Source organism: Rhinatrema bivittatum, chromosome 8 (assembly GCF_901001135.1).
Source record: "Rhinatrema bivittatum chromosome 8, aRhiBiv1.1, whole genome shotgun sequence".
NCBI classification, from domain to species: Eukaryota; Metazoa; Chordata; class Amphibia; order Gymnophiona; family Rhinatrematidae; genus Rhinatrema; species Rhinatrema bivittatum.
Genome location: NC_042622.1, coordinates 74,141,561 through 74,163,558, shown reverse-complemented (window position 1 = coordinate 74,163,558; position 21,998 = coordinate 74,141,561). Strand labels below are relative to the sequence as shown.

General features: G+C 42.5%; 1 protein-coding gene and 1 long non-coding RNA gene across 5 annotated transcripts in view; one reads left to right on the top strand and one right to left on the bottom strand.

Moving 5' to 3' along the window:
- LOC115097963 (E3 ubiquitin-protein ligase Itchy) overlaps positions 1–21,998 on the bottom strand; it is a 278,895-nt gene that overhangs the window by 121,168 nt on the left and 135,729 nt on the right. For 3 of the 4 annotated variants that reach the window (XM_029614171.1, XM_029614172.1, XM_029614173.1), the window contains 4 exons: positions 17,649–17,744; positions 15,353–15,527; positions 9,480–9,543; positions 8,312–8,396 (listed from right to left, as the gene is read on the bottom strand). In XM_029614171.1, the coding sequence (XP_029470031.1) occupies positions 8,312–8,396; positions 9,480–9,543; positions 15,353–15,527; positions 17,649–17,744 (420 nt within the window). Of the gene's footprint in view, positions 1–8,311; positions 8,397–9,479; positions 9,544–15,352; positions 15,528–17,648; positions 17,745–19,558; positions 19,629–21,998 lie in introns of all 4 variants that reach the window. The other variant, XM_029614174.1, reaches the window with a different exon arrangement.
- Positions 1–21,998, top strand: part of LOC115097965 — a 184,210-nt gene that overhangs the window by 123,952 nt on the left and 38,260 nt on the right. The window lies entirely within an intron of this gene.

Below are 21,998 nucleotides of genomic sequence, written 5' to 3'. Positions count from 1 at the left end.
TTTCTTTTTTGAGAGGCGGCGACCAGAATTGTACACAGTACTCAAGGTGCGATTTCAACATGGAGCAATACAGAGGCATTATGACATTTTTCGTTTTATTCACCATTTCATTCCTAACATACTGTTTGCTTTTTTTGAGTGCTGCAGCACACTGTGCAGACGATTTCAATGTATTATCCACTATGACGCCTAGATCAAGTTCTTGGGTGGTAGCTCCTAATATGAAACCTAACATTGTGTAACTATAACATGGGTTGTTTTCCCTATATGCATCACCTTGCACTTATCCACATTAAATTTCATCTGCTATTTGGATACCAAATCTTTCAGTCTCGCAAGTCCTCCTGCAATTTATCACAATCCATTTGTGATTTAACTACTCTGAATAATTTTGTATCATCTGCATATTTGATTATCTCACTCGTCGTATTCCTTTCCAGATCATTTATAAATATATTGAAAAGCACCGGTCCAAGTACAGATCCATGAGAACCTCCACTGTTTACCCTTTTCCACTGAGAAAATTTACCATTTAATCCTACTCTCTGTTTCCTATCTTTTAACCAGTTTGTAATCTATGAAAGGACATCGCCTCCTATCCCATGACTTATTTCCTTAGAAGCCTCTTATAAGGGACTTTGTCAAACGCCTTTTGAAAATCCACTACATCTACTGGTTCACCTTTATCCACATGTTTATTAACCCCTTGAAAAAATTATTCAGATTTGTGAGGCAAGACTTGCCTTGGGAAAATCCATGCTATGTTCCATTAAACCATGTCTTTCTTTATGCTCTGTGATTTTGATCTTTAGAATAGTTTCCACTATTTTTCCCGGCACTGAAGTCAGGCTCACTGATCTATAGTTTCCCAGATCGCACCTGGAGCCCTTTTTATGTATTGGGGTAACATTGGCCACCCTCCAGTCTTCAGGTACAATGGATGATTTTAATGATAGGTTACAAATTTTAACTAATAGAGCTGAAATTTCATTTCTGAGTTCCTTCAGAACCCTGGGGTGCATACCATCTGGTCCAGGTGATTTGCTACTCTGTAGTTTGTCAATCTGGCATACTGTATCTTCCAGGTTCACAGTGATTTGTTCTGCGCATAGAGTATCCAAACTGCAGGCCTTGTCTTGCCAGGAACTATTTCTGCAAGTGACTCCAGGGTGGTAAAGCTGTGAACTATTCCATCCTTTTTGCTGAAGGTGGTCTCGATTTTCACTTGAATCAATCAATTTCCCTTCCAACACTGGTCAGGGAGAGAGGTGTAGATGAATATTGCCTGTTACCAACCTTGGATATCAAGCAGCACATCATGAGGTATCTGCAGTTTTCTAAACCTCTCAGGAAGATGGACCAGCTGTTTATACTCCATGGTAGGAGTAAAACAGGGTGAGCCGGCATCACAGGCTACAATAGCCAGCTGGATTAAGGAAGTAATCACGGCCGCATATGTGGATGCTGCGTAGCCATTGCCTAGTCAGGTTAAAGCTCATTCCACTAGCACTCAGACAGTGCTCTGGGCAGAGATTAGATTGTTGTTTCCTGTCGAGATTTACCAAGCGGTGACATAGTTCTCCTTACATACCTTTTCCAGGCATTACTGTCTGGATATGCAGGCCCCAGGCTGTGGGCAGCCTCCTGCCCTGTTCAGGAGTTGCTTTGATATATCCCTCTGCTGTGGATTAACCTGTTTGAATGCTAAAAAGGAGAAATTATTACATACCTGATAATTTCCTTTTCTTTAATGAAGACAGGTTACTCCACCTTCCCGACCTTGGCTGCCAGATGGTGGTGATATTGTCCTCTTAAGTGGCTTTGTTTTCGGGGATTACTGGTAAATGTCAGATACAGTCCCTAGATTAGCGATATTACACTCCATGTCTGAGCTTAGTGTTTTCCTGTTAACGGAGTACTTGAATAGATGTCTTTTAATAGTTATGTTCATGTATTGTTTAGTTGTCCACAGTTGGCTTATGCAGAGAATACTGGTGGGCTGATGTCAGTGTAGGGGTATGTATACAGTGATGTTAGCTTTGTTCTATCTCCATCTGTAGGTAGAGGTACATAACCCACTCGTGTGGATTAAACTGTCTTCATTAAAGTAGTCATTTCTCCTTCGTTCACTGTTTCTACTTTTTCTTAATAAACTTATTAGTTTGTTAGCACTGCCTGTCTTGGACTCACTAACAATCCTGGTATTGTGTATATTTGGTCTGTGGGTGTATTTCTAGGAACTATGTGACCCCTGTTGTGAGGGGTCTCAATATCCCTAGAAACCACCAGAGGATAGCTTAAGGGCGGATAACTTGCCCAGAGGCAAGCAGAAACCTAGTTGGTGGGAGGTTGCCAGTGTAGACACGCATGTGCAGGTGCAATGCTTGGCAAGACCCTCCAAGTGGCCACAGGGTTACTCTGAGTGGGTATTAGGAGTGGCACTGTGGCGTTACATGACATGATTAATTCGTATGGATTAATTAAACTTACTATCCTGATAGGAGTTGAAGTCCTGACAGTAACAGAAGCAACATGCATGCACTGAGCTCCATGTAGCAGCTATATATCATCTTCAACAGATATTGCCATTGTTTTAATATTATGAGTTATTATTTAGCCTTTTAGAGAGGTTTCTTTCTGTACCAATTTTTTTTTTCTTAGAAAGGCAAAAAGGAGTTGTTGGGTCCAAATGAAATATTTCACAGAACTTCCATCATCTGCACTTCACTGCTAAGTTTGATGATCGATCAGGCCCACAAAGATTTTTCCACTGGCATCATCGCCTCAAACTCCACTTACAGTAAATTAATCTTTCATTCTTTTAGGACAAATAGGCCAACAAAGCAAGGAACTGCAAATGCTCTGGATACCTTTAATTTATTCTTTATCTCAGATATCAAAGAACACTACGTTACCAAAAATGTTTATATTATTTAGACCCCTTCTGTTAGTATATACCTGCATTTTCCCCTCATCTCTTTTATTGCTGCAGTTTTTCTTATCAAGAATGGAAACTGTGGCTCCTGTAGTGCTAGCAAGCATGCTCATGTAATGGAGCCAGCACACCCCATCAACTTACAGCTACTGCCCTCATATGAGCACATTCATTTTCCTATCAATAAGCAGGCTGAATTAGCCATGCCGCCTGGGACGTCCCTCCGGGCAGCTTGAGGCAGAAATCTTCTCTCCAGATATACAGAGCTTTGCTCTGTGCGCCTGCGCGACTGCCCCACTGTCCTCAGTTCTGTTTTTTCCTGTGCAGCTCACAGAAGCGAATCCTTTCTCCTTGCGCTTTTTCTTTACTTCTTTTTTCTGCTCTCTCCACTCTGATGAACCCCCAAAAAGCACATTTCAGTGCTTCCCATGGATCTGAAGACCTCAGGATTCAAGTATTGCCAATGTGGCAAAGTTATGTCCATCACAGACAGGGATAACTACTGCTACTTTTGCCTGGGGCCAGACCATGACCAAACATCCTGCTGCGACTGTATCAGGATGTCAACGAGAGCCCAGAGGCAACAGGCCGAGAAAATTTCCAGGCTTGTATACCCCAACTCATCGGTCCACTCAATCCTCGCTGGGGCTAGAGCCCAAAAAACCGGTGGCGCCAGAGTGAGCATCATCACTGGAACCAACCTTCAAAAAAAACTAAGGCCAGGTGGGAAAGATCCCCAGAGAGCTGGGAGGTAAGTGCGTGGGGGATAAACCCAAAAAAAGCCTCAGTGCGTTAAGGAAAACACACCAAAAACCATTAAGGGCCACTTTGATTCGCACCCATTGACGCAGGATGCGTCGAAACTGGAGCATGATGCAGCTTGGCGCACAGGACATGACGCAGTACAGCGCATGATAAGTTTTGGAATGACGCACGGTGCAGAATAGCGCAACACACAACGCAAGCAGACACACATCACTTGACGCAAGCCAACCACAACACTGACGCATGCTGCACTGATGCATGCATTAAAGGGGAAGTCGCCTTCGATGCAGAAGGTGAAAGACAAATCGCACCACCATGAGTCGACGCACCCAATGTGAAAGAAGCATGTGTCGCAACAGAGCAAACGCCAGGGTGGGAGCTTTCAATCGCAGTGGCATCCTGACCCTCAGGTAGTCTTCACTCCAAGCAAGCTTGAGGAATTAGATACTTCTGATGTATACATTATGCAGGTCTCTAATGACTCCTCTACCTCCTCTGCTGGGGCAGTGCCCATACAAGTTTTTCCACGGTCTCTAAACTTAAACAGAGACAACCTCAGCTCCAAGAACCATTGGTGAAGAGTCGAAAGTCTCACTATAAAGACCAGGGCCCAGACTCATCAGTTCTGCTGGCAGCAATACCTTCCTCCAAGACTAGGAAGATTATTCAATCAGGAAAGGAGGGAGATGCATCTCCGCCTCCGCAGAAAAGGAAATACTCTCCTTCCTGTCCTCAGATAGGTGGCGCAGCCTCTCAGGCCATGTCTCAAATATACTTCAATCCTTTTTTGCGTCTCTACCAACTAGGCACCACCCCATGCCATCTTCTAGTCCCTTAGAAGAGGATTTGTCATCACAATCATTTCCTCCTTCTCCTCCATGAATGACTATCATGACCTAAGTTCCTAAGTCCAACAACTTTGGAACCTAACAAGGAACCTGAAGAATCCCCTCCAACTTCACCAGGTACATCAATTGGAATACCATTGGATCCCACCAAAGAGCCTCTGGAGCCATCATCGCTCCCAGAAGACCTATCTTATTCTAAATTCATTGAAAAAGTTGGCACCTTCTTAAAGGTCAAAACCAAAAAGCTACAGGATCCAAGGTCGGAGGTTCATGGGATTCTTAAAATCTTTGACATTCCATTAGAACCGACTGCACTCCCTTCTCATGTGGTCCTGGACACAGTAATGGACAAGTAATGAGAAACTCCTTTCTCAGGTCCATCCATTTCTCAGAAGTCAGACCTAAAATACAGGACTAGAACAGCAGCCTCACGCATCAGTGGTGGTTGAACTGGCCATCAAAAGAGCAAAAAAGACTAGATTAAAAAAGACCCCCCAGTAAGGATAATAAATACCTGGATGACTTCGACAAGATATAGCAGCATCAATTCTATATTACAAAATATCTCTATGAAAGCTTACAGAGGTTGAAGCCAAAAAATAATCAGTCAGCCGATGACCAATCACAGAACCAAGTAACAGCAGACATGGAGGAGGGATTATGCCACCTGCCTCACACAATCTATGAGGCGTTTGAGACATCAGCATCAATGATAGTGGCCAGAAGAATTGCCTGGCTGAGGGCCAGCGCAATCTGAGATGACTTACATGAAAAACTGGCAGATCTCCCTTGCAAAGGGGATAAGTTGTTTGGTGATAGACTTTGTGAGACTGGATCCCAGCTCAAAGAACAGAGCGCAGAGGTCTCCTCACTTATGTCAACAGAGCAGTCTTCCACAAGAAGATTCTACTCAACCTATAAAAAAAATCCTTCTAACTAGGTGACATTATAGACCATTCACCTCCTACAGGTCTCCACCCTATCAGCCACAGAAGCAACAGCCTTAGCAAACTCAGGCAAGGGTCGCACAAGAACTCAACATCCTCAGAAACAACCTCAGAACAACAATCAGAAACCACAAGCTATGGTCTGCCTTTCTTCCATCAGAGTTCAAACTTTTCTCAAGCTAGTTTACGTCCTGCGGAGCTAGTCACATACCCCAGCTTGTCAGACTCACTATCGTGGGACATATGGCAGCAGCAATATATGTTGTTCCACATACCTGCCTTCATATGCGACAACTACAATGGGGACTCAAGACTCAGTGGTCTCAGCACGACCACCCAATGTTATAACAGGTGGTCACTACTCAGTTGATGATCTCAGACTTGAATTGGTGGTTATCTCCCAGAGTCGGGAGCACTGTTTCGAACCCCAGCACATCAGATTGTCATGACAACAGATGCATCCACAAGGGGTTGGGGTGCACAAATGCTACACCTGAAAATGCAGGGAGTTTGGTCTTCCAAGGAAAGGACTCTCCAAATCAACCTTCTAAAGTTGAGAGCTGTAAGAAACGCCATCTACACCTGCTCACAGGAAAGAAGGTATGGGCTACAAGGACAATCAAGTGGCCATGTTTTATTTAAACAAAGAAGGTGGGTCCAGTTCCAGGACACTTTGCAGAGAGTCAGTGCACTAGCTCACTCCATTCAGTTGCAGGCAACCTACCTTCCAGGTATGAAGAACAGAGAAGCTGACAGGCTCAGCAGAATTTTTCACCCCCATAAGTAGGATCTGCATCAGGACATAGCAGACATATTGTTCGGGAAGTGGGGGATACCCTACTTGGACCTTTTTGCAAAAATCAAATGCAAAACTGCTGAAATCTTTGCTCTCTTTACTCAAGCAGGTGCAGGATTGCTCAGGATGCATTTCTGATCCCATGGGAGTGAAACCTGTTTATGCATACTCTCTGAACCCTCCGATAGGTCAAGTAATCCAAAAACGCATCACTGAAAAATCAGATCTCATCCTCATTGCTCCGGCGTGGCCAAGGCAGCCATGGTACGCCTATCTCATTCAATTCTCAATTCAGCCGCCAATCCCTCTGGAAAACAGGGCAGATCTGCTGTCATAGGAAGACAGCACACTCCTTCATCCAATGCAAGATTCTCTGTATCCGACGGCTTGGAGGCTGAAAAGGAAGTGTTGAGTCACTTCCCTCTCCCGACGAAAATTCAGGATATTATAATATCCTCCAGGAAGCTATCCACAAGAAAACATTATGCTGGCAAATGGCATAGATATCTGCATTGATGTACAACAGTGTCAATATACCCATTTGGATGTTCCCCGGAACAATTGCTACAATATCTGCATTTGCTGTATTCTTCTGGCCTGGCAATGTTATCCCCATCAGAGTGCACCCTCAGCGTCAAAGCATCATATCATCCATCCGTTTGGTGTCTCATTTCACGAAGGGCGCTCTAAAACTCTGTCCCCCAGTTTCAAGGCTGGCAGTTCCTTGGGATATCAACCTGGTGTTGGAAAAACTTATGCTTCTTCCACTCTTTGAACTGATGCAAACCACTTCCATGAAATTCTTGACATGGAAAGTGTTGTTCCTAGTAATGATAACTTCAGCAAGGCGAGTTAGTGAACTTCAGGCACTAGTCCACTATCCACCTTATTTACAATTCTACCATGGCAAGGTCATCTTGCGAACCCATCCATCCTTCCTCCCAAAAGTGATCTCTGCATTTCATCTGAATCAGACAATCACTTTACAGACCTTCTTTCCAAAACCACATGCAACCGACAGGGAAATAATTCTTCATATTCTGGACTGTAAGAGAGCCTGGCATACTACAGAGGACACATTGCCTGACATTCTCAACTCTTTGTCTCCTTTAACCCGAACGCTCCAGGGTTGCTCGTAGCCAAAATAACATTAGTCAACTGGTTATCCCAATGTATTAATTTCTGCTACTCATCTCAACCAAAATGCCTTGAGGTTAAGGCACATCATCTCATTGCCACGGCAAGTTCTATAGCCCATCGTTGTGACGTGCCAGTTCAATGCATATGTAAAGTGGCGACTTGGTCCTTTCTACATACATTCACATCTTATTACTGCCTCCAACAACAAACAAGATCATATGCAGCTATGGAGCAGGTGATACTACATATGCCACTGTCCACCATCAGGCAGGTTTTCACACACTGAACATCTGCAGCATCACAACAGGAAAGAATGTCACCTTCCAACATAGTCAACAGTGTGCTTAATCTCCCCTTAGCTGGGGACTCCCAGACAGCAAGGCGAATTCAGCCTGCTTATCGTCAGGGAAAAAAGCAAGTTTCCTTACCGTAAATGGTGTTTTCCGTAGATAGCAGGATAAATTAGCCATGCGTTCCCACCCTCCTCTCTGGACAGTCTCTTATCCTTTCTATCTGCTCTTATTCAATTTTCTGTTTGCTGCTCATCCATGCTTTCTTAATAACTGAGGACAATGGAGTAGTTGCACAGGAACCGCCACGCAGGCGCACAGAGCAAAGCTCTGTATATCTGCAGAGAAATTGTCCATCTCGAGCTGCCCGGATGGACATCCCAGACAGCATGGCTAAATTCATCCTATCTACGAAAAACACCGTTTACGGTAAGCAAACTTGCTTTTAGTGCAGTGGTAGAAATCAAGAACTATGGCTTCCTTGTTCTAAAAGTCACTTTCGAATGGTAAGGAGAAACTTCTCTTAAAACAATTTTTAAAAATACAGCTACTATACATATACAAAAATATAGCAGAAAGCTGAAAATTACCCCTGACTCCTGGGATCCTCCCACTGGGTGGCTCGCGTGTTATGATTGACAAAATACACTCTGCCATTGCTGTCTGTTCTCTTCTCTACAAATGGGACAAGACAATGAAGAAATTTCATTAAAGACAATGAGACAAATTGCAAGGCACAATGCACACACGTTTGCAGAGCTGTTTGCTATGCACATCTGAGTTAGCTTTTCAAAATCTGACTAGTAAAGGAACCACAAGCAATAAAAACTGCTATTCGTCTTGTTAAACACATTTTCTAAAGTATGTCCATTAAATTGTCCAAGCACACATAATAGCAGGTGTAATTGCGTGCGTGTAAATTTAGTGGGATAATTTTCAAAGTGGCTTTATGTGTGAAAGTCTGCTTTGGAAATTGGTATAAAACTTACATGTGTTTCTGCCATCTTATTTAGGTTGGCTGTTTGAAAAAAGAGAGGGAAATTTTCAAAAACCATTGGGTAAATGGCTATTAAAATATGTAAATGGGGTCTTGAAAAAAATGCCAGTCCTATGTGCAGGTAAATTTAACTTGCATAGTTCCTCTACGAGCATAATTTAATTCCCAATAAGGGAAGGTATGCCAAGGGGCGGGTTTGGGAAGGAGCTTGCAAGCAAGTCCCTAATTTTAAATTTTCAAAAGTAAACACGTACTTCCACCTAGAAAAACAACCCACACAAAAAGGAGGTGCGAAGATGCACAGGTAATTTTTTAAAGCAATTTTCAAAAGGGAAAGTTTTCCTTTTTTAAAATTGGTACATAGTCAGCGGATTAGAAAACCATACACTTCTGTGGGCAGTCTGAAAATTGCCCAATCTATGAGCTTTTTTTTTTTTTTGTTTGTTTACTCCTGCTCTCCCCCACCCGGACAGGTGCGTTGGGCAAAATAAGTTTCCTAGGCTGATCAAAGATAGAAATACACTCCACTGTCCCAAGACTCACTTCAGTGACCTAAATTGCCAGTATGCCACCATTATCCCTACCTCACAAGGCATGAGAACACTATCTATGTGACACATCTTCTCTGGCAGTGCAGATATGCTGATTGGCACTTTAATTTAAATTTACCTGGCCCAAGTTAATTTTGTTAGAAGATAATTTTCATATCTGCACTCTATTACTGCTTCTGCAATTGACTTTGTTGGTTGAATATGACTTACCCCAACCAAGTGGCAATGGTCCAAGTGGGTCGAATTCTCTATTCTGTGCTGAAATGTCTTGATTCTAAAGAACAAATAATGAGGCACTGAATTACAACTCTAAACAAGTATGTTTGCAAGTTTATTATTTTATTTATTATAAGGTCCATTACTGAGAGACAGTCTGGATTGCAAAGTTAGCCATAGAAACTTATCCGGCTATCTTTAGAGGTATGTTCAATAGTGCAGCTGCACTGCTGAATATAGCCAGCTATCATAAAGCTTGCCAGCTAACTTTAGGACAGGTCTATGGGCCGACCAGACTTAGCTGGCTAAGTTATTCAGCTAACTCTGATTATCAGAATTAGCTGGTTAGGTTAGGTGGTTAACTTGAAACCTTCCAGTTATGCCCCCGGAATGCCCCTAACTTACAGGCCGATACAGTAAAGCGCAGCCACCCTGTTTTTAACCCGCTTTGTACGCACATTTTGGACGCGTATGTCTAACCTATGATTCAGTATCCGGTTTTACGCGTCCTTACCGCTTACTGAAATAGACGCGTATCCCTTTCCGCCCGCCGCATGTATATGATATGTTAATGATCGGATTAGCTATTCCCTCCGATATAGTAACGTGCGTCCAGATTATCACCTTTTTAACCAGCTATTTTGCCATGTCTTTAACCTGCAAATTTACTGCCTACCCTGACCCTGGCATTAGTGTGGTGAACTTAGCCGCCCAGTCCCAAACCAACCCAATCCACAGAAAGAAATGCTTCTCCACAAGGGGGAAAAAAGTAACCCAACCTGGCACCACCACGCTTAACCTCAGAGTACTTCGGTTCCATAGGGAAGAACGGACACCGTTTCCGGGAGCTCCTCTGGCCTTCTTGTGGGTCTGGGGTCATTGTCGCCGCTGACTTGCAGTGGGCACAAGCTCCTGTATCAGGCCCTATCCCTACACACCCTACGCCGTGACCTCGGACGTCCAGCCGGGCGCTCAGGTCGTGGCGTGCGTTCATGCACCTTCCCGCTGCCTTGAGCACCCAACTTGGACGTCCAGGCGGGCGCTCAAAGCAGCGGGAAGGTACATGAACGCACGCCGCGACATGAGTGCCCGGCTGGACGTCTGAGGTCACAATTATTACAAAAAATAAAGTAAGGCGCAGGGCGAAAATCATTTCTGTATTACGCTCGGGCATCGGGGATTGCCAGCTTGACTCTTTCACAGAAGGCAAGCGTCAGGCCAGCCCCAGTAGCCGGCGATCGGCGGCAGGGAACGCACCAAAGCACCTGTGCGCGCAGCTCCGATTTTCCGCCTCCTTCTGACGGGCAAGAGAGAGACGAAATTTCACGGGCAAACTTTCCCCCAGCCCCCGCTCACCTGCCCTGGCTACGGCCACGCAAGCCCCCAGCAGCAGCAGCAGAAAGGCGTCCATGGGTGCCGGTCTCCCGTCCGTGGGTGCGGTCTCCCGCGCTGACAGCTCCGGAGCAGCCCCAGTCCTCTTCCCCTCCTCCCGAGGCGCGCACCACAGCTCCCCCCTGCCTCCTGGGGGCAGCCGGCGGCGAGAGCGGCTTCAGCAGCCCGGGGCAGATCGGGCGCTCCCCTTGCGAGGCGGCTTCCAGCAGCCCCCGCCGGCGAAGGTGCATGAACGCACGCCTCATGGCACCTTCCCGCTGCCATGAGCGCTCGCCTGTACGTCCAATTTGGGCGCTCAAGGCAGCGAAGGTGCATGAACGCACGCCGTGACCTCGGATGTCCAGCCGGGCGCTCAGGTCGCGGCGTGCGTTCATGCACCTTCCTGCGGCCCCTAAAGTATCCCAGCTTCTGGGCAGGGGTAGAGGAGAGAGGGGATTTGCAGAAGTGGCCACTGTTGCAAGTTATCGCTCTGTTCTAGTTGGGCAGTCTGAGGCGCGGTGAGGCCTTGTGAGCATGATGAGAGTCCCACGGAGATTCAATGAATGTTCATCTCCTCCCCACCCTCTCCCTCCAGGGCTTGCGCGCCTTTCCCCCCCACTACCTTTCTGAGTCCTTTACCATCCTTTAATATTTATGTATGCAGCTGCTGCCTTATTTCGCTAACTTATGAATATGAAGCAGCATCTAAGGTTAACATCATTACCATAAGCAGCATGTATGTCCAAATTTGGGTGCTCAAGGCAGCGAAGGTGCATGAACGCACGCTGCGACCTGAGCGCCCGGCTGAACTTCAGAGGTCACGGCGTGCGTTCATGCACCTTCGTTGGCGGGGGCTGCTGGAAGCCGCCTCGCATGGGGAGCGCCCGATCTGCCCCGGGCTGCTGAAGCCGCTCTCGCCGCCGGCTGCCCCCGGGAGGCAGGGGAGCCATGATGCGCACCTCGGGAGGAGGGGAGAGAGGACTGGGGCTGCTCTGGAGCTGTCAGCGCCCGCACGGGAGACCGGCACCCATGCACGCCCTTCTACTGCTGCTGCTGGGGGCTTGCGTGGCCACGGCAGGTGAGCGGGGGCAGGGGGAAAGTTTGCCCGTGAAATTTAGTCTCTCTCTTGCCCGTCCGAAGGAGGTGGAAAATCGGAGCTGCGCGCACAGGTGCTTTGTTGCGCTCCCTGCCGCCGATCGCCGGCTGCTGGGGCTTGCTGGCGCCGGGCGCTCAAGGCAGCAGGGTCTGTAGGAGAACCATCCACTTTCCTGGTGGAATAACATTTCAAATGACATTTGAAATGACAGGTACCAGCGCACCCAGGATACTGTATAGGCGCTGTATACCACTCTATACAGTAAAATGGATTGCGCACGCCTACCGCTTCATGGACGCACTTTGGATGCCGCTTGCATTTGCGTCTCATTTGAATACTGTATTGAGCGGTATGTGAACCAAATTGTGCGCGCAGCAAACGAGGGTGCGCCTGGCACTGCCACACTCTTTCTTACGCGTCCTTACTGTATCGGCCTGTTAACCAGCTAAATTCTAGCCAGTTAAACTTATTAGCTGGCTAGAATTAGCTGTATAAGTGCCCAAATATTCATTTAACCAGCTAACTTCTGAGTTAAGAAATACAAAACCTACCACCACAATATACTCAATTTATAAACAATTAAGTAAAGCTTAAAGTAAGGTGTAAAAAATTACTATGGTATATAAGACAAACGTATCAATATAATCATTATTCAACTTTTAAACACATCCAAATAATATTTTGAACATTTCACTAATCATAAGAGACAGCCCCCTATGTTTATTATGAAAGTATACTACATTTTTTTTTTTTATTTATTCTAGCGCTATTGTATCATTTTACTCAAATTTTGCCAGTTTTTTTTTTTATGGAAAATACCAGGTGTCCTTATCTCAGTAACTAGGCCTTGAATTGCAGACAGTTCACTACGCAAAACAGCTTCTGTTTCTCTTACCATAATTGTTTTGCCTGCTCAAAGACAAATACATTCCTTTCTCTTTGGCAAAACTGTTTCATTAATTTCATCATTTAATTATTTTAATCCTTAATTAACTATTTAAATCCCGATTATCATAAGAAAGGAATTTTAAATTTAAAAAAATGTATATACATTGTTAAAGTTAAAGTAAACAAGTGAGAGAGCCCCCTATGTTGATTAGGAAAGGAGACTACAGCGTTTTTAATTTATTTTAGCAGTTCCAATTTTAGTTTAAATAGCGATTCATTACTTTTAGAGTAGCTTTATTTCTGATCTTATTTAATATTAACATAAAATTTATGTAGCAAACACTAAAATTTATGTAGCAAACACTAAAATTTTAAAATATCAACTATACAAACATATCAACTATACAAACATTCTTATGTTCTTATGGAAACTTTCAATTGAATTGATATTTTTGGCGGGAACTTCGTTTTTTCACTAACACCCAGCAGACATTGCCGTGGGCATTTTTAAATCATTCTGCCATTGAGAAGGCAAAAAAACTAATGAATGTGTTTTTTCAATTCATATTGTATATTCTTTGTTTGATTTCTGTAAACTGTTATGATGGCTGCACCGAATGATGGTATATTAAACTGAATAAATAAATAAATAAATAAAGCAGTATTGTCTGCAATATTTTATATACAGTTTCCCCTTATATGTGCCTTGACCATATAATGTGAGTTCAAACAATTGATAATGTCGGTAAATGTCAATTTTTCTATAGAAAACACACTGCAATACTGCTTTGCTATGGTAACACAGCTACGGACACTAATAATATTTAACCTTTTTTTTTTATGTAAAAGTACTAATTCACATTTTTTTTTAGAGAATGTATGTCAGAACTATTTATCAATTTTTTCTTTTCCATAGGGTTTCCTAAACATCATATTGTGTCTGTTTAATTTTTATATCTAATCATATTTGATATCTTTTTAGACCATAATAGAGAGGAGTTGGTGTTGTGCACTATTCTCCTGATAAAGAATTATTGGCCACAATCCTTTTCACATTCAAAGTCTGAATAAAATACGTACATTCTGCACCATTTGTAATAAAAATATGCTGACCCCCACATATTTGTATATATTTTTTTAAATGTATGCATTTATAATTTTTTTTAATAACTATGTGTATTTTTTATTTATGCTTACATTATTTGATATATGTTGTCTTTTAATCTTTTAAAAAAATTATTTATGTATGTACCTTTAAATGTTATTTATGTAGTATTAATATGTCTATTCATTATTATTTATTATAGCCCCTGAAAAAGCCCTTGTTTATGAGCGAAACTTGGCCTGAGTCGGGCAATCTCTTATATGATTAATAAATATCATTTCCTTTGACATCATTCCACTTCTGGTTTCTCAAATATTTTGAACATTTCACTAATCATAAAAACAAAATTACATTATTGTTCACAAAACCTTTTACAGATTACAAAAACATATAACAAATCCCCACCAAAGACAGAGAAAATGTTCAAATATCAGTTTCACACCTGCAATAAATCCCGTTTTTTTCCAAATATTCCCAGTCTCACAGCATCACAAATTTTACATGCATACAATAAATCCTCACCAGAGACAAAAAATATTTTCTGATGTCAGCACATTTCACACACATTCAATGAAACAAGGGACCCTTGTTTCACCCAATAAGGGCTTCCTCAGGGGGAATATATTAGGTAGATGGCCAATTTTTTACTCGCTGCAGCACACCTATGAAGATCTTAGGGAATATTGTGTAAAAACATTTGCCAACCATATGAATTAAGTATGTATATGTATACGAGTTGTTTTTCATTTTATTAATATAAGTAACAGATAGGCTTTGAATTGTGGTTGCATAATATATATGTTTTGTAGGTATGTGGTAGTGATGTGTGCTTTGTCAAGAAGTCAATGTTTCATGATGGAGAATATTATTACATACTAGGGAAACAGACAAATTCAAACAGTAGCCTGAAGCTTGAAATAATCTTAATTATTTCACCAGGCTAACAGAAAGAAGCCTGGTAATGACACCATCATACAACATAAAACTATAGACTGAACACATCAGGAGAGGCAAATTTTTATGGTAGTGTGGCCAAAAAAATGGCAACATCTCATAAGGCAATGTTGGCCTGGGGGTTTTCCCCTGTGATAGAAACTAATTTGGAGGAGGAGGGCAAGCCAAGGGAATTCTGCTTCTACCTGTCTTGCAGGAAACTGGTCTAGAAAGACAGCAATATGTAGATTTTCAAAATTTGTGGGCCGACTATACTGATTTCATGCATTGTTAGATGAACACAGCCAGACTGCAAATTTTGCAAAAATATTGTGGTGCTAGAATTCTAGACTAGTAGGGTAGCACCATACTAGGCAGAAAGCATGTGAGTGCTACTAAGTGGCATGCATACTGGGGCCTGCCAAACCCCAATATACAAAATACGAAATATACAGCGGATACCAGAGATCTCACCCCATAGATGAACCTCTGGTTAAACTGCTGCATTGCTCCTTGAAGCTGGTTCCGCTGCAGCTGCCACTGCTCATAATTCCGCACAGACTCCAATGTTGGTCGTTGCCATGTCGTTGTTCGAGTGATGTGGTCAACATAGTATATTCGGCCCATGTTGTCAACTCGACGTTCCCAACTAAGAGAGAAAAGGTTGAGTTTTTATACCACTTTGGCCAAGCACCATTGCTCCATCAACTACATACAACCATCTGACTCAGCATTCTCACCAACAGTCACTCCAAGTGATGACCTTCCAGGCTGGATTATTCAGTCATGATATCAATATGCATGTCTAGTAGGGCTGAACATCTGGATCTGGCTGTAGATCATTAGCTGTTTTTCTTTATCTTTTTCTAAAGATTTCAGAACTCATATTGCCTTCACCATTTGATTATCCTTCACTTCACTTCTTAGATATAAATAATCTCTAAATTATGAACTTGATCCAGATTACAAGATCTTTAATATCTACTTTGGATATTCTATGAAAATAAACTGAACAAATTTGGGAAGCACCATTGGAGAAAATATTTTGGAATGCCCCAATAAATATTTGGCCACATTTTTATGGCGATATAAGCACTGTTCTCCAAAACACACTAACCCAGAACACTTTACATGCATCTCAAGGAAGCAGAAGCACTGCTACTGGGCAAAGGTTCACCTGAAAATTGTTCAGCAGGCCTATATTGCATTCACATCTGACTGCAATATTGTGTATATGAGTGGTAATGTGGGTGAAAATGCGGGTAGTCTCACTTATCAAGGGGGCCACCTATGTATCCGTTTGTCTCCAAGAAAGAAAGATAAAAATAAAGAGATATTTAGAACATGAGATATGGTGAAGACACAGTAGGGAGCAGCAGATAATCCAGCCAGAAGAGAACAAAAGTCTGAGAAACTTTTTATGCTTGTTTACTTGATTGTTTTAACCGGCCTTGGGTGCTCAGGTGAAAAGGCTTGTGAAATATAAATCTAATCTAATCTAAAGTAATGACATTATCAGCATGCAATACACATGCTTTAAAGTATTCATATAACTTATACACTAAGTCAGGGGTGGAAAATATTTAGAAAATTTAGGCACCAGCCAAAAATTGTTAAGAGCCTGAGAATGTTTCCCCTATTGTTTCAGTCTTATTATTGAGGGGTTTCCTCTAATTTTGCTCTATTTCTTAATTTTTTTTGCTTCTTTCCCTTTATTTTTACTTTACTATGCCCCCTCTCTTCTCAATTTCCCCTACCCCTACTTCTTCCATTCTCTCCAGGTACTCACTCACCCTTCCCCGCCACCTTCTTCCTCCAGGTACTCAACTCGCCTACCCTTCCCACCTCCCTCATTCTAGGCATAGACAAGAGGTACCTCTAGACAATGACATCTCAGCTGGCACTCGGCCAGCAAGGCCAACATTTCTTGGCCTCGAGCCTGATACTGGTGGCAGCAGTGGCACATAGAACCGGGCCAGACCTGACACTGGTGGAGACTTCGGGCTGGACCCCATTCCCAACATCAAAAACTTATCTGTGCAGCAGTGACTTCTCTGGCTAGGCTCCTGACCCAACATTTGTATTGTCTTCTCTGCCCTGCCCTAGCAGCATGCACCAGCCTCCACATTTGAGGTGCCTGCATTTTGTTTTCCAGTCCTGCAGTAAAATGTTGCTGTTTTTCACCACAGACTTTGTGTGTCCCAGAACTGACTTTAGCTTTGAAAATTTTACAGAACAGTCTATTTGCACAGAGGTTGGTAAAGTTAACTATCTTTACCAGATGAATTTACTAACAAAATTCAGGAAGTGCAAGGTCTCTTGAAAACACTTTGATTTGTGTTAGAGTCAGAGAAAAAGACTCAAGCATGTGTAAGAAGAGACCTGATACACCTGTGAGGAGAATGCTAAATAGTGATGCTTTTTGCCTTCCTGAAACAAATCCCATGAGCTACGCCAGCCATTTTGACCTCTGATGTCACACTGATGAAATTCCTTTTTTCAAAAACAGCCAAAAGACATCTGTAAAGCTAGTAAATCAGTAAAAGCATTTTTTTTTTCAAAGAAAACTTGTCCCCCGCTTTGGCAACTGAATTTCTGGTGAATTGACCTTTGTTGCCCTACTTTATGATGTTTCTCTGTAGAAATATTTCTTACTATTTCAATGATCATCTATCATTTCATAGTCTCCCCCATTCCATCCATTATTTGTTGTGTTGTCATAAAATTCCAAATGGAAATTTTTGTGTGTTTATTTTTTCTTGTGGCTCACCCTGGTGGCAGGGGTTCTGGCCTATCCCACGTTGTCCTTTTTTCAACATGATCTACAAAGTATACGCGACCATGCTGATCCATTCTCTGCTCCCAACTGCAAAAAACAATGCAATATTTCAAAATCTTGTGATCAGAATTTGAAAAAATGTCTTTTCAAAGCATACGACTTCGTAGCAGTTTCAATAAATTGACATAAGAAAGTTATAACTCACAGACCTTTGGATACCATGCTAACAAAATCAATGACTATACTTGCTTGAACAAATATTTCACAGCAAAAAAACAAAGCAAGACTCTTCTGAAGCTGTTCGATGACCAAGCAAAGCCAGAACACACAAAGTATAAAATTCCAAAAGAAACAGGTTTCAGATTTCTCTCATTTTCACACTCATCAGGTAATATCTAAAGTGGAACTTTTTCCTGTTATGCTACTCTGTTCTGGTATATTTTGATTGCCTCCTAAAATTAAAGTCATGCTTGACTTTATTTCCTCCAGCACTCCTGTTGTACACCTGGGAATTGCTGGTCATTTGATCCCTTTGATTATGTAATAGACAAGGAAACAAGTGATTGTGGGTCATGAAACAAACTTCCATCACTGAAAGCAAGGCTGACCCTAGTGGGGTGCAGGAACAAGAGTGAATCAGCTGGATCAGGGCCTCTCTCCCTTTGAGATTGAAGACCAGGCTGCTGTCCATATCATCTGCTACTGAAGCTCCCGCTCCACTCTTGATATCATGCATCAGGGTTTTGATTCTGGTACTACCTATATTATTGGTCCTCCTCGACATTCCGGCTGCCTTCAACACTCTGACCCACCAGATTCTTTTGGAGCAGCTGACCAGTATTGGCATTTCCGATATTGTTTTTAGGTGGTTTCAATTTTATCTAACTGACCGGAAACAACAGATCCCGATTGCTTCAGTAATTTCCACTTGGGTAGTCCATAGTTTCCGAAGTCACCCCAAGGATCATCTCTTTCAGCCACCATATTTAATATTTTTCTTATTCCTTTCTGCAGATTACTTGCCACACTTGGTCTCTCTTACAAACTATATGCAGATTACATACACATTTTTGCTCCTATAAGATCTTCTTGGTCATCCACATTTTAATTTCATTTCCATTTGCTTATAATACATTAAACAATGGTTTGGATGTGGGAAAAACAGGTCATAATCCTCAGTAAGATTCCTCCACGTGATGCACCTTCTGTCATCTTTGAAGGTCTTTTTTTTTTTTTTTACATCAGAAGCTCATAATCTTGTCTTATCCTGGATTCTAATCTTACCAAGTATCCACACATTAAGTCTCCAATTAAATTGGTTCTAAGGTTACCTGATTTCCGGTCAGTCTTGCAAGACTCACATCTTGATTACTGTAACTCTGCTTTTCTTGGTCTCCCAGCTAATGTACTACATGCTTTATAAATAGTGCAAATGTAGCAGCCTATATCCTGACTGGCAAATATATCCATGAACACATTTCCCCTGTTCTCTACTCCCTGCACTAGATATCAGTACAGTGGAGGATCTTGGTCAGGTGGATGATAGCACACTCCAGCTGTTACACTCTTCCTCATCTCACATGGCATATTTATCCATACAGATACCAGAGTGCAGTTTGTTTCCTGTAGAACTTTTATCATGAATCTAATATCCTTAACAAATGCAACCATACCACCTATTCGATCTGCACTGTCATTTTGATAAATTTTGTATGCCGGTATCATCATGTCCCATTGGTTATTCTCCATTCACCAGGTCTCTGAGATGTCTATCATGTCTATATCTTCATTTAGTGTCATACATTCTAAACATTATCTTTTTGGCACTGAGCAACAGGTTTGCTCTGAGCAGCTGGTGAAAATAATAACCCAATGCCAGTTCCAGCCAAGAGAGCACGCACCTAAGACCTCTCTGCTAGCAGTCCTGAAGATGACAGCATGGAAGGTCTCTCTTCTCCTTTGCACAGTGAACTGAAAGTGGATGGAACAAAGAAGAGGGAGCCTCTTAATTCCTGCCCTTTAGCCTTTTGAAAAACATGCAAAGATTCACTGTCTTTATTAGCATCACAGTCTCGTTTCTTCTGTATGCCAGCAACATCTGTAGAAAATGAAAGACTCTTCTCTAAAGCAGGAAACCTCATCACAGACTGCAGAACAAGACTGAGTTCTAAACATTTTGAGAAAATCATTTTGATAAACTGTGACCCATCCTTGAGCATGACATGAATAGGAGGATATTGGAAAAAAGCAGTTTAACAAGGGACCAAAAAATGGAAACAAATCTGTTTAGGAAATTTATTTTAGTATGCTTTATTTTTGGCCAGTTTATCATTTAAATGAAAAATATATCACTTTCCCAGCCCTATTCATTATGCCATAGTTGCTAACTTATTAGATACATACATAAAACAATCCAGGTTTAACAAATGGCTTTTAAATAACATTTTTTCACTCCAATGCATAATTATCTTAGAATATTTATTATCCAGTAAAGGAAAATTGGTTCTTACCTGCTAATTTTCGTTCCTGTAGTACCATGGATCAGTCCAGACAGTGGGTTGAGACTCCTGTCCAGCAGAGGGAGACAGAGAAAAACTGAAAGGGTATCCTAAATGATGACCGTGCCAACCCTGCATCCCTTCAGTATAAACGTTATCAAAGCAGTCAAACAGATGGTGAACCAGTAAAAGATCAAGCAAGTAAACAATGATAACTTTCAAATTGAAAACCAGGAAATTCAAACATGTAGGAAAACGCTCTTACATAGCTAGCACTATAGCAGATACTTCCGGTGCCTCATAGTTCATATAGTAAGCAGACATTTCCAAAAACCTGTGAATAAAAACTTTGAGCGGACATATGAAAAGTAGTAGTCAGGGCGGGAGTCTGGACTGATCAGTGGTTCTACAGGAACGAAAATTAGCAGGTAAGAACCAATTTTCCTTTCCCTGTACGTACCCGAATCAGTCCAGACAGTGGGATGTACCAAAGCTTCCCTAAGTAGGGTGGGACAGAGTCAGTCCTGCTTGAAGCACCTGCCTTCCGAAGGAGCCAAATACTGGCGCCTGTACATCAAGGCAATAATGTCGAGCAAAAGTATGTAGAGACTTCCAAGTAGCTGCCCTGCAGATTTCTTGCGGAGAGACCGACTGACTCTCCACCCAAGAAGTAGCCTATGAGTGCAAAGAATGGGCCTTTAAGCCCTCTGGAACCGGCCGGCCTCGACAGATATACGCCGACGCAATCGCCTTCTTTAGCCAATGAGCAATTGTAGCCTTAGAGGCCTTGTTTCCCCTATTGGGGCCACTCCATAAGACAAAAAGATGATCAGGAATCCGAAATTCATTTGTAACCTGTAAATACTGCAGAAGTACTCTCTTTACATCAAGGCACCATAGGTCCCCGCCAGGCGTACTCGAAATGTCTTCTGGAGAAAAAGCAGGAAGCTTCCACTGACTGATTGACGTGAAAAGAGGACACGACCTTTGGTAATAAGGATGGTACAGTTTTGAGAGAAAGCAAAATTGCTTACCTTGTAATAGGTGTTATCCCAGGACAGCAGGATGTAGTCCTCACATATGGGTGACATCAATAATGGAGCCCTATGTACGGAAAACTTCTCTCAAAGTTTCTATGAAACTTTTGAATGGCACTGGAGTGCCTACTGAGCATGCCCAGCATGCTATGATATTCCCTGCCACAGGGGTCTCTCCTCAGTCTTGTATTGTAGCAATGAGCGTTAGCCAAAAATAAAATAATAAACGTATGAGGCCCAACTCCGCGGGGTGGCGGGTGGGTTTCGTGAGGACTACATCCTGCTGTCCTGGGATAACACCTATTACAAGGTAAGCAATTTTGCTTTATCCCAGGACAAGCAGGATGCTAGTCCTCACATATGGGTGATTAGCAAGCTAGAGGCTGATTCATTTTGTGCTGAAATGACCGTAAGGTATTGTTATTGAAATGAATCAGTCGAAATCACAGCAGGTTGGATGTAGAAGGAGTTGGGATTACACTGGAAACAAGTTCTTTAAGACGGATTGTCCATAGGCTGAATCTGGTCTTCCCTCTTTGTCTAAGCAGTAGTGAGCTGCAAAGGTGTGAAGAGAACTCCATGTTGCTGCTTTACAAATGTCCAGAATAGGTACAGAGCGAAGGTGTGCTACTGAAGTTGACATCGCTCTGACTGAGTGTGCTTTTACTCGCCCTTGAAGAGTAAGGCCTGCTTTTTCATAACAAAATTGTATGCAATCTGCTAGCCAGTTTGACAGAGTATGCTTACCCACTGCTTTACCTGGCTTGTTTGGATCATAGGATACAAACAGTTGACTGGATTTTCTT